This window comes from Crinia signifera, chromosome 1 (assembly GCF_055691185.1).
Source record: "Crinia signifera chromosome 1, ASM5569118v1, whole genome shotgun sequence".
NCBI lineage: Eukaryota > Metazoa > Chordata > Amphibia > Anura > Myobatrachidae > Crinia > Crinia signifera.
Window position 1 is genome coordinate 72,666,295 of NC_139217.1, and position 15,331 is coordinate 72,681,625.

General features: G+C 46.5%; 1 protein-coding gene across 3 annotated transcripts in view; it reads right to left on the minus strand.

The window, feature by feature from the left end:
• The window catches only part of LOC146042070 (uncharacterized), a 378,004-nt gene that overhangs the window by 257,982 nt on the left and 104,691 nt on the right, over window positions 1-15,331 (minus strand). For all 3 annotated transcript variants that reach the window (XM_083162079.1, XM_083162014.1, XM_083162143.1), the window contains exon 8: window positions 5,615-5,724. In XM_083162079.1, coding sequence (XP_083018205.1) covers window positions 5,615-5,724 — 110 coding nt within the window. The remainder of the gene's footprint in view (window positions 1-5,614; window positions 5,725-15,331) is intronic.

The window sequence follows — 15,331 nt, forward strand, 5'->3', positions numbered from 1 at the left end:
GGCGTACGCTCTGTTGTACGCCAGTTGTCGGAGTGTAAGGGCTGGGCCGTCCGTGTACGTTGGCGTACGCTCAATTGTACGCCACTCCCCTTTGACGTTGTTTCTGGCCGTACGTATGCGGCTGAGTTGTGGGTGGACTTAACCCCAACGGCCGCGTACGTATAGCGTACGTTAATAGTGAACGTACGCACGTTTGGCCGCTACGATCAGAATAACCTCCTGTATTTGGGTAATCTCTCTCTCCACTTCCTAGGGAGAAGTGCTGTGTCTGTACCTACATTGTATCAGTTATACCATTTTTATTGGACTATGCTCCTATTTTATTGGATTTTGGATTCTCTCCTGCACTTACTGTAACCTGTTTTTTTGTTATGCTGCAATGTTATGTGACCTCATATCATACTTCCGTGCCCTAATAGCCAACTGTTGTCTGGTTGGCCCTGAAGAAGCTGACCTGCGAAGCGCGTGCCGGCTAGCGGTGCGCAAGCAGATTTAGCTCTCTCCTACTTTATTTTTTTTCATATTAGGATGTATTTTGATTGTGTTTGTGACGTTGTCCCACAGCCCTTCTGAGGGTAGTGTCTAACGTCAGGTACTCTTACCGTCACCGCCGTCCACCATTTGTGCTCAGCCATTGAGCTTAACTTTATAGCACTAAAAAGGACGGGCAGCCGTCCATGTTACTTTGCCAGGAGCAGCCGGCATTAGAGTGCTTATCGGTAGCCAGTAACATGATCGGCAGACTCTGTGGATTGTGAGAAACACAGGTGTCTGAGGATCCTGGCACTGATAGTATCTCTGGCTTATACTATACCCATAGGCGAATCTAGGGGGTGGTCCGGGGGTGCACAGGACCACCCATTAGCCCATTTTGTAGCTGAGGGATGGGGCTTTCCAACGAGCCCAGCCCCGTGTCTCTAGCCCCCTGGGAACCGGAGATACGGCCAGGCAAACCTGGAACGTTTCCCCTATGCCTATAGTATAACATGGGACCCGCTAATTCCGCCCCCCACCCAGTTCAACGGCATCACTGAAGCTCGAGGTTGATCTCAGTCAAACCCAAATCATGGGGCCTTCAATCTGATACCAGGCTTTATCCATATGGGTTAATTGAGGTTAAACCATTTTTTTCATTTCTTAAATGTAATTTCATGACTGTTTATGTTCTTTGAGGGCAGATTTCTCTGGAACCAAACAGCCCAGTTTCACGGGACCAAAATCATTCAAAGCCAACTCAAAATGTCTTCAATATGATACTGGTCTAATGTAAATGGGTCAGTTGGTTCCGAAGATATAGCTGGTTGGTTAAAGGGGGGTAGGGAGAGGGGAGTGGTTGTCTCTCCCCCTCACACCAGAAAATATAGGGACTAGGCTGGTGTATAAGGGGTCAGCCTGGGAATGTCCCTGCATGATCCCAGAACCATATTCCCGGGTAAATCCCTGCATTTTCTGTTGTGAAAGGGGTATTATTTCAAACAGCCGTGACCTGCAGTGCTCTGAATACAGCCGTGCAGCCCCCTGCTCTCTGCCCAGCTGTCAATAACTGTCACCCCTGCAGCTTCTGCTCCAATTCTTCTCCCCGCTTTCACTTCAGCCCGCCCCTCCCCCTTTAATCATGTGGTGCCGGCGCCTGGCGGTCTCCCCCGACGTCACGCACAACAACAGCGCGCACAATATTTAAAATGTCCACTTGGCTAAAGGGGACACCAGGAGGGGAGTGGGAGCGTGCTCTGCGCTGCGCTCTGCTCCTCTCCCCATAAAAGCAGCTGCACTGCTCTCCATCTCTCCCTGCAGCAGCAGCGAAGGCTCATATAAAAATTTACAGTAAGTGGCACTTTTGGGGGCATTGCTTAAGGGACTCTACAAATGCGGTATGTGGGGGCATTACGCATAATGTGCAGCATCATGTGTAAGCGGCATTATGTGTGCAGCATCATGTGTAAGGGACATTATGTGTGCAGCATCATGTGTAATGGGTACTATGGTGCACGGCATCATGTGTAGTGGGTACTACGGTGTGCGGCATCATGTGTAATGGGTACTAAGTTGTGCGGCATCATGTGTAATGGGTACTATGGTGCCATCAAGCAAGAACCCCCTAGCAATGAGCATGTAGGTAAGCAGCACTTATGTGGCAAATATGTAATGGGCATTACCGTTTGTTGTATAGTATGTAATGGGCATCATGATGTGTGGCACAATGTGTAATGGGCATTATGGTGTGTGGCCTTATGTGTAATTGGCATTACGGCGTGTGGCTTTATGTGTAATGGGTATTATGGAGTTTGATAAAATGTGTAATGGGCATTACTGTGTATGGCAGGGGTGTCCAAACTTTTTGCGACGAGGGCCAGATTTGGTGAAGTGTAAATGTGTGGGGGCCAACCATTCAGCCTGACATCCTTTGAATCATTAATCACATCAGAATGGTCCCCCACTCTGCCCCCATTCACTGTGTCACCAAGCCTGCCCCTTCACTGTATTTCCCCCAGCCTGCCCTCATTCACTGTATGTCCCCCAGCCTGCCCCTCCTTCACTGTATGTCCCCCATTCACATGTTCACCACTCTGCACCCATTCACTGTGTCCCCCAGCCTGCCCCCCTTCGCTTAATGTCCATCAGTGCCTCCATTCATTGTATGTCCCCAAGCCTGGCGCTCCTTCACTGTATGACCCCCATTCACTGTATGACCCCCATTTACTATGTACCCCACTCTGCCCCATTCACTGTATGTCCCCCAGCCTGCCCCTGCTCCCCCTTCTCTGAATGGCCATCACTGCCTCCATTCACTGTATGTCCCCCAGCCCGACCCTCCTTCACTGTATGTCCCCCACTCTGCCCCCTCCCTTCTCTGTATGTTTCCCAGCCCTTTGTGTCAGCCAGAGGAAGGAGAGGAAAGGAGATGCTTGGGCTACTGCTGCTGCCCTCCTCCGCTCTGCATGTTACGGGAGCAAGCTTCCCCTTTGCTGCCCCCCTCCCCAAAAACTGCTGTCACTGTCAGTGGCCTCCTCCCCCCCCCCCCTCCCCGCCGGCTTCCCCACCCTGGCTGCCGGTGCCCCCCCCCCATCGCTGCAGGCTTACCTGTCTGCGCATCCCGGCTCCCCTTCTGGCTTCAATTAATAATTCTATGCAGATGCACCTCCTCACTGCAGCAGACAGCAAGGTAATGGCACGCTCGCCAGGGCCCAACCTTTAGTGTCCTGTGCTGTGCTACCCACATCTGATGCTCTGCCTGCTTCCAGTTAGAGACTGTGGGCCGCTTGAAATGACAGCACGGGCCGCAATTGGCCCCCAAGTCTGACTTTGGACATGCCTGGTGTATGGTCTAAAGTCCACACCCCTTTTTGTGATGCCACGCCTCCTCCCACGAGGCCACGCCCCCTTTTTGACGCGCGGCTACGCCGCGCAAAGGTCCCCCTTCTGTTGTGTTTGGATCTGGGACCACCCATTACCATAATTCTAGATTCGCCTATGACTATACCATATTCAGGTACAGACTGGCATTATACCGCTGGTGCAACACAAGCACCAACGGTGAGTGATGGGGAGCCGTTATATAGGCTAAGGTGATTGTCCATGTGCGGGCCCGATACCAGCCACGCTAAGACGGTACTCAGCACTGACCCCTATATACATCCCATGAGTGTTTGGTAAAGGGAATTAGTCAGTTTCTGAGTAACACCGCCTGTAGCGATAATAAGTGTACCTGACAAAGGGCATTGTCATCAGTGATTAATCCACTTGAGGTCTTGATACAATAAAATCACGTGCCCCACAAATGTATGAACACACCTACTGATCCAGATTACCCACAGTATCTATGAGAGAGCGACCTGCTTGCCACCTTTATTTTAACTACGTGTGATTTCCTACTATTATTGTTGTTTGTCCTCTCTATACGTTTTAAAATATTTCGCAGCTTATTTTACAATGTGTTTATTAAAAGTTAAATTTTATTGATACTAGGTGCACCCACACCAAAGGACATTCTTTTTCTCTCTTTTTTCTCGAGCTGTGGCATGGGCCACAATGCAGGGCTGCTTGGGGTCAAGCATACCTCCCAACTTGTAGAGAGACTAAGGAGGGACACAGTGATGTGCGCCGTAGGCGCGTCAAAATTTTTGGGGCGTGGTCTAATTAAAGGGGGCATGGACTATACGCATGGCTCTCTCGTGAGACCACGCCCTGTTTTGATGCTATGGGGGCATGACCCAGAGGCTCTGTGAGCCTCTAGCCATGCCCCCAGCCCCCTGGCTGTGGGAATAGATGCTGTGCGCATGCGCACAGCATTTATTCCCTGCTGCTCAGCAGCCGACAGGGGGACTCCCAACAGCCCCCCCCCCCCGCCACGGGACACTGCCGGCCGCAGGAATGTCCCCGAAAACCGGGACATTCCCGCGGTAATCGGGACAGTTGGGAGGTATGGGTCAAGGGTGCAGGCAGAGGGGGGGGGGGAGGAGCATAGGAAGAGGGAGAGGACTACTTTGTCTGTTCTCTCTACCTGCTTCCTCATGTTCTGACCATCCCTGCCATGCTCACATCTTGCCTTCAAGTCTCCTGTGCCAAATGTTGTCTGTCTCTCCCTCCCTCTAGACCAGTGATGGCTAACCTTGACACTCTAGCTCATGGGTCCTCAAACTGCGGCCCTCCAGATGTGGTGAAACTACAAATCCCAGCATGCCTTGCCACAGTTTTCCTATAAGGGAGTGTTAAAACTGTGGCAAGGCATGCTGGGAATTGTAGTTTCACAACATCTGGAGGGCCGCAGTTTGAGGACCCATGCTCTAGCTGTTGTTGAACTAAACATCCCAGCATGCTCTGCTACAGTTTTGCTATTTGGAAATTCTAAAAATTATGTAGGGCATGCTGGGATGTGTAGTTCAACAACAGCTGGAGTGTCAAGATTAGCCATCACTGCTCTAGAGTGTGAGCCCCTTGGAGAAGGGCCCTCTTCCCTCCTGTTCTCACAGCACTCTTCTTGCATTTCAATTACAGCTCTCTTACCCACCTACCATCTATACCCATATATCTTCTCACTCGCTTCCCTACATCTCAGCTGTATTTTGTACTAAGAATTGTGCTGCTAATTGTTAATTGTGCGCTGTTTTAGTTCTACTGTTGCTGTTATGTTTAGTGCTGTGTACCCTGTACTAATGTGTGCCCTATGAACGGCGCAGGGTACCACTTGTGGCGCCTTATAAATAAAATATAATAATAATAATAACACTGTTAAGGGAAGTATTGCAATTAAGAGCGCTGGTGAAACGATCACTCTAATATTTCCTTCACTATTGGCATTTTAGGGGGAAGAAGGTCCCGATACAGATGATAGACCATGTCTAGGTTGACAGTTACTATGTCGACCACTAATGGTCGACATGACTAGGTTGACACCTAAGAATGGTCAACATACCTAGGTCGACATTAACAGAATGTCGACATGGGCATGGACTACATGAATAATGTCAACATGAGGTTTTGCCGTTTTTTGTGTATAGGTTGACCTAAAAAGTTATTTTTTAAACTGTATGTACGAAACACAGAGTATAAAACTGTGCTGACAAATGTTGGTAGAAAATATGTAATCTATAATAGAAGAAAAAATAAAATTTACCAATTCAGTCTCAGAATAGTTTGTATCAGTTAGAATTTCATATCTCGCTTGTAGGCATTCTTGAGCTTTTTCTTTGATGGTTTCATTTGTGTTTGTGTTGTCTGAGGAATCTGTTGAAAGATAAATTAAATACAGTATGCGTTCAGTTCATTATGCAGACTGTAAACTATCTGTCCTACATTAATGTGTTTCTTCCATAACTCACATGTTCAATGACATCAAGATGTACATCATATTACATGTGTCCTGCATTACAGATGCGCTAACTTGTTGCAGTTCAATCCACAGATATTTGCACTATAGTAATTTGCCTGAGCTCAGTGCCCTGGGGTGCCTCAGGACACTTGCAGGGGTGCCTTGCGTTGGTGGACCAGGATCAATTCATATTATTTATGGGCAATGTAGCAGGCAAAACCGGTGCTGGTGGCTGCCAGTCATAACATACTGTATGTGGGAAACAGAAGCAAATCCTTCCCTCACCACATAACTGTGATACAGTATATAAACACAATGCACTTAATTTAATAAGTCTTTTCTGAATTTCTCCATAAGAAACATTTGGCCTAGGGGTGCCGTGATTTTGAATCGCTGCCATAGCTGTAACTTTTACTTTTCTGGGATCTAATACCGGTAGAATGATCTTAGCAGAATAAGCAAATTGCACCATTGCATTGGCAACACTTTCTTAAGGAGCCCATACACGGTCCGTTGTGTATGGCTCCGTTCTGTACTATGCGATGCGCGCTCCCGCGCATCACATAGTACGGTACAAAAAGTATGTGCTGCACATACTTTTTGTACTAGCTATACATCGGATCGCAGTGCATGCACACTGCATGCACTAGGGATGCGATCTGATCCGATGTGTGCTGTTTAAGCACACAACGGATCCGATTAACGGACCTTGTATGGGGGGCTTTACAGAGAAACACAATGACTTTGGAGAAGTACAGAAAAAAAAATTGTCAGATGTACAGTACAGTACTTGCCAAGCTAAAATACCAGGAATATAATAAAATCTCCAATATATATATACAATTGAATATGAAATATGACAGGGATCACAAACATTTAAAAGAAACATCAAATAAAACATAAAAACTATTCGGATAAAGAAAAATGGATCAGGGGAGACCAGAGCACAGGCTGGAATCGTAAAGTATATATGTTTCATAAAGGATATAGGATAAAGTATGGACATGATGCCTTAAATGTTTGTTAAGAAAGATACTGGCTTGCTCAAATAGTCCATCGATCCCCGAGACTATCGGTCTCCCAGGTGGATTGTTGACGTTTTTATGCACCTTGAGGAGTGTTATGATTATCTGGGGTGAACTCGGAAGGAACCCTCGCTCTGACTGGCAGGTCTGCAAGATGTTGATAACAGCCTGAATTTTGCTTCTCTGACCGAGGTGGTGAAGCCACAGTAGCACCTGAGCACTCTATTATTATACTCTGATTCGGTTGGCACCTGCGGAGGTCTTAGACTTTGCCACTATTGGAAGAGAGTTGCTGTATTGTCAGTTTCGACAGGGGTAGGTACAAGTAGTAATTTTTTTTGTTGATAATTTTGTAGTCACAGATTTGCTACTTTTATTTGAAGAAATACCGTGCTCCTGGTAATTTGAAAACTTGGATAACCCAGTTGATTGTTCACACATTTTTTATATACAATTTTCTTACAGGAACCAGTGTCTAAAGGTCGACACACACTGGGCGACTTTGAGCTGAAAGCCGCTCAAAACAGAAAGTTTGAGCAGCTTTCAGCTCCAAGCCACCCCGAGTGTATGGCCCGGTGATGAGCGGGAAAGCTGCTCATCTGCTGGTATCACCAGCAGATGATCGGCTTTGAGGACAGCTTTGCATAGAGCTGAGTGACCATATTTCCAGCGATAGTGTGTGCACCGGTGATTTGCGCACTCCCGTTTTTCAGCCCCTAATGGTCGCTGGTCAGAGGAGCATGCTCCTCCGACCAGTGACTTCCCCTGCCTCTTCTCCCGGCAGTGTGTCATCTCTGGTCGCTGATGAAAACGGGACACTGATCAATATGAAGCGTGGCGAGCAGCGGCGGAACGCGTCCTCCCGACCTTTTCATACCCCCACTATCCCCGTCGGCGTGGAGTTGATTCTACATAGTGTGGTGAGCGCAGTGAATGACCGACTTTACATGTAAAGTAATCCGCGTCCCCTCGCCACGCTGCGGGCTCGGTGGCTCGCTGCGCCCGCCACACTATATAAAATCAACTCCACGCCGATGTGGATAGTGGGGGTATGAAAAGGTCGGAAGGACGTGTTCCGCCGCCGCTCGCCACGCTTTGGAGTGGCGTGGATAGTGGGGGGGTGCCTAAAACCTTATTGTATGTCATACAAGTGTATAGCTATTGTAATGACATCGCACCCTATAAAATCGCATGCGATTTTGCAGGAGGTGCGATGCGATGCGATCCGCCGGGGCCAACAGAGCAGTGAAAAAATTACATGGAAAATCACATCGCATAGCACTAAAACAGCCTATGCGATGCGATTTCCCTACACTAGCGTACGTATGCTAATTGGGCGCCGTGCTAATACACAAGTACCCATTTATGAAGTTTTTTAAATTTAAAATTCAAATCAAATAATTTTCTATTTTAGCACAGTGTCTGTTGTTAATTCCATGTGCTATTACCCACATTTAACCGCAGCTTATATAGCTAAAACATATACCCTGAAAGATATTAACAAGTTCTACACGCTTTGTGCGCATAGCCATCACCCTTTTCTTTTAGTTTTTGAGCAGATTAGTGAAAGCTATAGACACTTTGATGGAAAAAAACTGTTTGATGGTTTGGTTTTTGCAAAAAGATCTCTATTTGAAATACATTCAAAATTCTTTGCCCAGGGCAGTATTTCTTTCTGACGGGACAGAAGCTTTCTGATCGCAGTTCACTGAAAATTCTCAGATTAGCAATCCATGCTGAATGAGGCCCATTACCAGAACTCCTCACCAGCATTTGGAATTTTAACTTTCAGGGCAACAATCTTAACCCTTTGAGTGACAAGTGAATTTGTCATATAATTGGTGTGAAAACTGCCAAGCAAACATTTTTGTTCATCATAATGACCTGCAATGTTTACATTATATAGGAAATATAACCTTTTTTTAAACATTTTTATTTGAATATATATAACAAATGTTAGGGATACTGAAATTTTTTGCGGATATTTTGTACATTTCTCACAGAGATGCTAGCACAGCCCAAACAATTAATGATATCTGCTGCCTTGAAATGAGGAAAACATTTCCAAAGAAAATCTTTCTGCATTGGTTCCCCCCAACTGAATTGTCAGTACCATGCCTTGTAAATAAATAGCCTAATTAAGATTTGTGGTATGTCATTGAAACAAATGTGTCTTGATCATCTGGTACATCATGTGATAAACAGCATAAACTTTGTTTTGCGTTTCATGATGTCTGAAGTACTCTTGACCTGCTGTCCTCTTTCTCAGACAGTTTACATCTATTTTTTTCTCTCGGTCTTCTCTTGCGGCTTCTGTTCCTGTGTGGGTCCCTGCGCGCTGTACGCCTTGCGGTGTCAGCGTGGGTCGAGTGTGTCTCCAGCAGTGCCCCGGATGTCGTAGCTGATTGTGCCTAGTAACATATATATATATATATATATATATATATAAACATGGGCAAGGTGGCACTCAATAACATCAATAGCAACAGGTGTGGTGCAAGGTCCATACAGCAGGTTACAGCAGCACTTAGTCCTTAGAAGGAAAGAAAAACCAGCACTCACGTTTTGATGAAAGAAAGGAAGAATGTATTTCAAATGGTCATGGTGTTAAGCCAGCCTGTCAGCAGTCCCGACAGCTGTTTCAGCCGGCAGCATGCCAGCCTTCATCAGGGGTACTAACAGGGCATCCCCGCAGGGTTTAAATACAGGTTGATATTGCAATAATGGCACCAAACCCGCCCCTTCAACAGCGGAGCTGTCAGTCAGCACCACCGATGTGGTGCGCGCGACTTCTGCTATGAGAGCTGGGGGTGTGTGTGGGAGCATCAGAGGAAATCCCTGACATAGCGTATGGGGATGCCTTGCAGTGACATGGAGGCAATTAATGCTGGGAATGTAATGTTGGGTGAGTGGAATAGGAGGGGGAAGTGCATGTTGTCTGCAAAGGGTTAGGGAAATAGCGGGTGTTGCGGTGATGCGTGATTGACAGCTTCTCTGTTCTGTGCTTTGTGATAAAACTCAAAATGTAAACTAAAGCACTAACAACATTGATGAAGCCCGCAGTCAATATAAAGGCACCCACAAGGCAAGTAGCCGAGAGCTGAGCTGGATCTTGAGACATAAGGCAGCGACCTGGGTTGCGGTGGTGATAATTAATGCAGAATGATGGCTGAACGGCCACGAACTAGCAGAAATGAGGTATACTAAGATACCGTATGTGGGATATAACACCCCAGTGCAAAGGCACAGTGTGAATATCCTCCAGGGTACACTGAAGCTTCCCCTCAATAACACCAGCGCAGAGGCAATGTGCAGTTATCCTCCAGAGTACATAGAGGATGCACCTCCCCAACATTCTATATAATAGTACGCAAATAGAATTATTACAACAGAAAGGGTACACTCAGGTACCGTGCGTGGAGTAGGGCACATTGATGTGTTTAGCACTGTGCATACTCAAATGATGTCTATCATAGAAAAGATGCACACGGCGGTGCTGAGGAGTTGTGGTACACTCAGGTACCGTGCGTGATGTTGTGCACTTTGAGGGCAGCAAGGTGTCAACACTAGTAGGTATGGGAAGTGTACATGGTTGCTAGATCAACTGGATGTCATAGAGTCTAAATGAAGCATCCCATTTTGAAGTCCTCATTTAGTCCTTCGGGTGCTAGGCAGTTCAGTCGGAAGATCCATTGTAATTCCCTTTGAAGAAGTAGCTTGTCCCGATCACCACCTCTGTGTAGGGGTGGTATGTGATCAATAGGTGAACATTTCAGTTCACTCACTTTGTGCTGTAGTTCTTTAAAATGTCTGGCAACAGGTAGAGATTTCAGGTCCAGGTCACCTATGTCTGGTGTAAGACTTTTCTTAATTGATGATCTATGTTGGCTGATTCTCTCCTTGATCATCCTTGACGTCTTTCCAAAATTGCAAGGGCAGACCAGAGCGTATACTATATATTTGCTGTTGCGGTCAATTTTGTGTCTGATCTTATAGATTTTCCCATCTTTGGGGTTGGTGAAGCGATCTCCAGTTTTCAGAAATGGGCAATTAGAGCACCCTGTGCACTTGTAGATGCCATTCCTCTTTGATAGCCAATTTTTGTTTGGGGTCTTGGTGCGTGCGAAATCTGTTACGACCAACATGTCCTTCAGGTTAGGACCCCTCCTGTAGGCAAAGCGTGGTGGTGTTTTAAGCACCGGTGCCAGTATAGGGTCACTGGCTATCAGATGCCAGTGTTCCAGAATTTTGTTTTTGATATGTTTTGAGGCCACAGTATATGTGCTGCAGAAGTTCATGCGATCCGGATCGCCATTTGCATGTTCTTTCGTTTGGAGCAGGTCATCCCTTTTGAGCTGTATCGCCTTCTGGTAAGCCTCTCTGATGTCATCTTGATGGTAGCCACGGTCTTTGAAGCGTTGTCCCATTTCTGCAAGGGCCTGTGGCAGGCTGTAGAAGTCCGAGTTTATACGGCTGACTCTCATCATCTGTGAATAAGGGAGTCCCCTTTTTAGTGCTATGGGATGAAAGCTCTCTTGATGTAGTAGCGTGTTCTTGTCTGTCGATTTCGAATAGATTTGTGTGGACAGTTTTTGATCTTTCAGGCTTACCGTTACGTCCAAGAAGTTGATCTGCTTGTCACTTAGGTTTAAGGTGAATTTAATGGTGCCCTCAATGGAATTTAGATGATTAAAGAACTGTAGCAGTTTGGCCTCACCTCCACTCCATAGTAAGAACAAGTCGTCAATATATCTGACGTAGAATGTGATGTGTTTGTAATATTCATCATTTTTGTAGATATGTTGCTCCTCGTACGCTGCCATATACAGGTTGGCGTACGCCGGGGCCATATTCGACCCCATGGCTGTACCCTGTTTTTGCAGGTAGAACCTGTTCTGGAATAGGAAGTAGTTCTTGTTCAGAATTACATCCATTAAGAGTGTGAGGTATTCTGTCGGAAGACCGGTCTACGCACTGTTGTTGCTAATTGCTGCCTTGCAAGCTTCTATACCACCTGTGTGAGGGATGTTTGTGTATAGGCTTGCCACATCGAGGGTGACCAACAGTGTCCCAGGCAGGATGTTTGTAATTTGTTTACGTTTTCTTAGAAAGTGTGTCGTGTCTTCTATGAAGCTGGAGGTACTCTTAACAACTGGCTGGAGACAGTAGTCCACCAGTTGCAAGAGTGGCTGACAGAGGGAGCCTCTTGCGCTGATTATTGGACGCCCAGGTGGTGCTGTTAGTGACTTATGCACTTTTGGTAGGGTATACAGAATGGGGATTTTTGGGTGTTTCTGGGTCAGGAATTCAGCTGTCTCCTTGTTAATGTAGCGATTTGATAATCCTAGCTGTATTATGCCATCTATTTCCCTCTTGTATCTCCAGGTGGGATCATGGTCAAGGGGAAGATAGCAGTCAGCTTGCATCAATTGGTTGGTAGCTTCTTTAACATAGTACTCAAATTCCAGCAGCACTATTCCTCCTCCTTTATCTGCTGGTCTTATAACAAGGTCTTTGTCATTCTTAAGCGTCTTGATTGCCTGTTGTTCATCAGCAGATAAGTCGCGGTAGGAAATTTTCTGGTTCGAGATAAAGGGACAGGTGTCACGTTTTAGTACTCTCAGGAAGGTATTGACCGAGGTGTTCTGGGTAGGTGGGTCGAATGAGCTGGGATTTTTTAGAGTGCTGGATTTAGTGCTGTATTGAGCTGCCGTCTGTGGCATAGGATTACGCTGAAAGAAATCTTTTAATCTCAATTGTCTGCCCAATTTCCACATATCCACCTGCCAATCGGAATTATCTTGTAGCAGAGTTGGCACAAAAGAAAGGCCTCTTCCGAGTAGGGATTCCTTCTGCTGGGGTTAAGATATGTTTGGACAGGTTGAACACTACCAAGCAGTGTTGTTTCGCCGATCCTGCCTTCTTCCTTTTTCGCCCACCTCTGCGGGTGGGTACAGCGGGTTTTTTGGCGGGCGTCTCTGTCTATCTGCTCGTGCAAGATACTGGGTTCCTTGTTCAGCAGCAGTGGGGGCATCGGAATCGCTTGCAGACGTTTGTGAATGGCTGTCAATATCAGTGAAGTAGGTGGCTGGTCTCCTGCCTCCACCTCTTCTGAAGTTACGCCGTGGTCTCCTGTTGTCTATCCTTGAGTACCAGGTATAGACTTTGCTTTCTTTATAGTCAAGCTTGACTTGCTTGTACTTGTTTTTTTTAAATTTTAGGAGATTTTCCTTATATTTCACTAGTTCATTGTCCAGTTTCTTCAACAGCTCACAGTCTGGTTGACGTAGCGCTTGGTAAGGTTCGGTCAAGTGTAGCTCAGCAATTTCCTCCTTAATGCTTGTTAGGTCTGTGCTAGTTTGCTCTATCATCCCATAGCACTGAAAAGGGGACTCCCTTATTCAAAGATGGTGAGAGTCTGCCGTATAAACTCGGACCCCTACAGCCTGCCACAGGCCCTTGCAGAAATGGGACAATGCTTTAAAGACCGTGGCTACCATCAAGATGACATCAGAGAGGCTTACCAGAAGGCGATACAGCTCAAAAGGGACGACCTGCTCCAAACGAAAGAACATGCAAATGGCGATCCGGATCGCATGAACTTCTGCAGCACATATACTGTGGCCTCAAAACATATCAAAAACAAAATTCTGGAACACTGGCATCTGATAGCCAGTGACCCTATATTGGCACCGGTGCTTAAAACACCACCACGCTTTGCCTACAGGAGGGGTCCTAACCTGAAGGACATGTTGGTCGTAACAGATTTCGCACGCACCAAGACCCCAAACAAAAATTGGCTATCAAAGAGGAATGACATCTACAAGTGCACAGGGTGCTCTAATTGCCCATTTCTGAAACTGGAGATCGCTTCACCAACCCCAAAGATGGGAAAATCTATAAGATCAGACACAAAATTGAATGCAACAGCAAATATATAGTATACGCTCTGGTCTGCCCTTGCAATTTTGGAAAGATGTCAAGGATGATCAAGGAGAGAATCAGCCAACATAGATCATCAATTAAGAAAAGTCTTACACCAGACATAGGTGACCTGGACCTGAAATCTCTACCTGTTGCCAGACATTTTAAAGAACTACAGCACAAAGTGAGTGAACTGAAATGTTCACCTATTGATCACATACCACCCCTACACAGAGGTGGTGATCGGGACAAGCTACTTCTTCAAAGGGAATTACAATGGATCTTCCGACTGAACTGCCTGGCACCCGAAGGACTAAATGAGGACTTCAAAATGGGATGCTTCATTTAGACTCTATGACATCCAGTTGATCTAGCAACCATGTACACTTCCCATACCTACTAGTGTTGACACCTTGCTGCCCTCAAAGTGCACAACATCACGCACGGTACCTGAGTGTACCACAACTCCTCAGCACCGCCGTGTGCATCTTTTCTATGATAGACATCATTTGAGTATGCACAGTGCTAAACACATCAATGTGCCCTACTCCACGCACGGTACCTGAGTGTACCCTTTCTGTTGTAATAATTCTATTTGCGTACTATTATATAGAATGTTGGGGAGGTGCATCCTCTATGTACTCTGGAGGATAACTGCACATTGCCTCTGCGCTGGTGTTATTGAGGGGAAGCTTCAGTGTACCCTGGAGGATATTCACACTGTGCCTTTGCACTGGGGTGTTATATCCCACATACGGTATCTTAGTATACCTAATTTCTGCTAGTTCGTGGGCGTTCAGCCATCATTCTGTATTAATTATCACCACCGCAACCCAGGTCGCTGACTTATGTCTCAAGATCCAGCTCAGCTCTCGGGTACTTGCCTTGTGGGTGCCTTTATATTGACTGCGGGCTTCATCAATGTTGTGAGTGCTTTAGTTTACATTTTGAGCTTTATCACAAAGCACAGAACAGAGAAGCTGTCAATCACACACCACCGCAACACCCGCTATTTCCCTAACCCTTTGCAGACAACATGCACTTCCCCCTCCTATTCCGCTCACCCAACGTTAAATTCCCAGCATTAATTGCCTCCATGTCACTGCAAGGCATCCCCATACGCTACGTCAGGGATTTCCTCTGACGCTCCCGCACACACCCCCAGCTCTCATAGCAGAAGTCGCGCGCACCACATCGGTGGTGCTGACTGACAGCTCCGCTGTTAAATGGGCGGGTTTGGTGCCATTATTGCAATATCAACCTGTATTTAAACCCTGCGGGGATGCCCTGTTAGTACCCCTGATGAAGGCTGGCATCAGTGGCGTAACTAGATATTCGTAGGCCCCATAGCAAAAGTTTGTAAGGGCCCCCTATTTAGCAACTGATGGTGATACATGTATGTAAAACATATTACTTAGACAGTGAAGAAGGGCCCCCTTCAGCTCTGGGCCCCATAGCAGCTGCACCCCTTGCACCTATGGTAGTTACGCCCTTGGCTGGCATGCTGCCGGCTGAAACAGCTGTCGGGACTGCTGATAGGCTGGCTTAACACCATGACCATTTGAAATACATT